Source organism: Salvelinus sp. IW2-2015, unplaced genomic scaffold (genome assembly GCF_002910315.2).
Source record: "Salvelinus sp. IW2-2015 unplaced genomic scaffold, ASM291031v2 Un_scaffold1793, whole genome shotgun sequence".
NCBI lineage: Eukaryota > Metazoa > Chordata > Actinopteri > Salmoniformes > Salmonidae > Salvelinus > Salvelinus sp. IW2-2015.
In genome coordinates, this window is record NW_019943166.1 from 147,083 (window position 1) to 148,682 (window position 1,600).

Below are 1,600 nucleotides of genomic sequence, written 5' to 3' on the forward strand. Positions count from 1 at the left end.
AAACAGTTCCATACCTGTCCTACAAACAGTTCCATACCTGTCCTACAAACAGTTCCATACCTGTCCTACAAACAGTTCCATACCTGTCCTACAAAGTAACGTGTTATAGGGGTGTCACAGTAAAAAGAGAGGGTCTTGAGACAAACCCTTAGGTCCAACAGGACGTATTTTACTTGTTCCAGTTCTTGAAGATGGCCTCCGCTGCATCCAGAGTGCTGTCTTGCTACAGAGACACACAGACAGGTGATGAGATACGTTCTCCAGTAATCACATGATCATGTTAAACCAAACCCGAAAGAATACATCCTAAACCCCAATCTTTTAACACGGTCCACTCTTTATGTCTAATGAACTGGCCAGTGGGAAAGTCCGTTTTTCTGAATGAGAGAACCCATGTTTACCTTGATGAAGCATAGACGGATGTATTTCTCAAACTGCTTCTTGGAAGCATCACCACAGAATGCTGTGACCGGAATGGCTGCCAGTTTCTACAACAAAACCAGGACAATAAACACACGTCAACACACTCTGGAGAGTTCAACTTTTTGATTGTAATTATCCTCATGTGAACTAGTGCTTCATTCAACAAGCCTTTTATACTACCTACAATGTTAACATACAACAATTACTCTGCATTCATCGTGTGATAGTAAGTGATATTTCATGTTAAAATGTTCCCTAAACCTACTGTTACCACAGAGGTGTCCCAAATGGCACCCTATTCCCTATTGTAGTGCACTACTTTAGACCAGAGCACTATGGCACCCTATTCCCTATTGTAGTGCACTACTTTAGACCAGAGCACTATGGCACCCTATTCCGGCTTTGTACTATGGCACAGTGGTCTAAGGCACTGCATCTCAGTGCATAGAGGAGTCGCTACAGACCCTGGTTCGATTTCAGGCTGTATCACAACCGCCCGTGATTGGGAGTACCATAGGGCGGCGCACAATTGGCGCAGTGTCGTCCGGGTTTGGCCGGGGTAGGCAGTCATCGTAAATAAGAATTTGTTCTTAACTGACTTGCCTAGTTAAATAAATGTTAAATAAATACAAATAAATAAAGGTGAAATAAATACAAATAAATAAATGGAATAGGGTGCCATTTGAAACGCAGATAAGATGTGGCATCAAGCTGTTGGTTTTTCTTACCTTCTCCTTAATCATCCACTTGACAAACTTGTAGTCGTAAGGCTCATCATCTCCCATATGAGACAAGTCCTGATCTACAACCATGAAAAATATAGTAGGGTCAAACTCTAGCCAGTTAATAATGAAGGGTCCTTGTAGTTGTTATGCCAAACAGTCTGCAGGTACAAACTCTTTATGTTTGGTCCATCCTGTTACCTACTGTTAAATAAGACAGAGACAGGACCTCTACACTTCTGATCATCCCAAGCATGGTTGGTAGCCTGGTCCAGTTTTGCGCTAGTCTGGCCCATCTTAGCGCTACCCTGGCCCAGTTTAGAGTTAGCCTGGCCCAGTTTAGAGTTAGCCTGGCCCAGTTTAGAGTTAGCCTGACCCAGCTTAGAGTTAGCCTGACCCAGCTTAGAGTTAGCCTGACCCAGCTTAGAGTTAGCCTGACCCAGCTTAGAGTTAGC

The 1,600-nt window shown here is 43.5% G+C and overlaps 1 protein-coding gene across 3 annotated transcripts in view; it reads right to left on the reverse strand.

Annotated features, from left to right (window-relative positions):
- LOC112071986 (kynurenine--oxoglutarate transaminase 3) overlaps positions 1-1,600 on the reverse strand; it is a 10,169-nt gene that overhangs the window by 694 nt on the left and 7,875 nt on the right. For 2 of the 3 annotated variants that reach the window (XM_024139392.2, XM_024139393.2), the window contains exons 12-14: positions 1,152-1,225; positions 402-488; positions 1-223 (exon numbers count right to left, since the gene is read on the reverse strand). In XM_024139392.2, coding sequence (XP_023995160.1) covers positions 170-223; positions 402-488; positions 1,152-1,225 — 215 coding nt within the window. In that variant the 3' untranslated portion in view covers positions 1-169. The remainder of the gene's footprint in view (positions 224-401; positions 489-1,151; positions 1,226-1,600) is intronic. The other variant, XR_011476027.1, reaches the window with a different exon arrangement.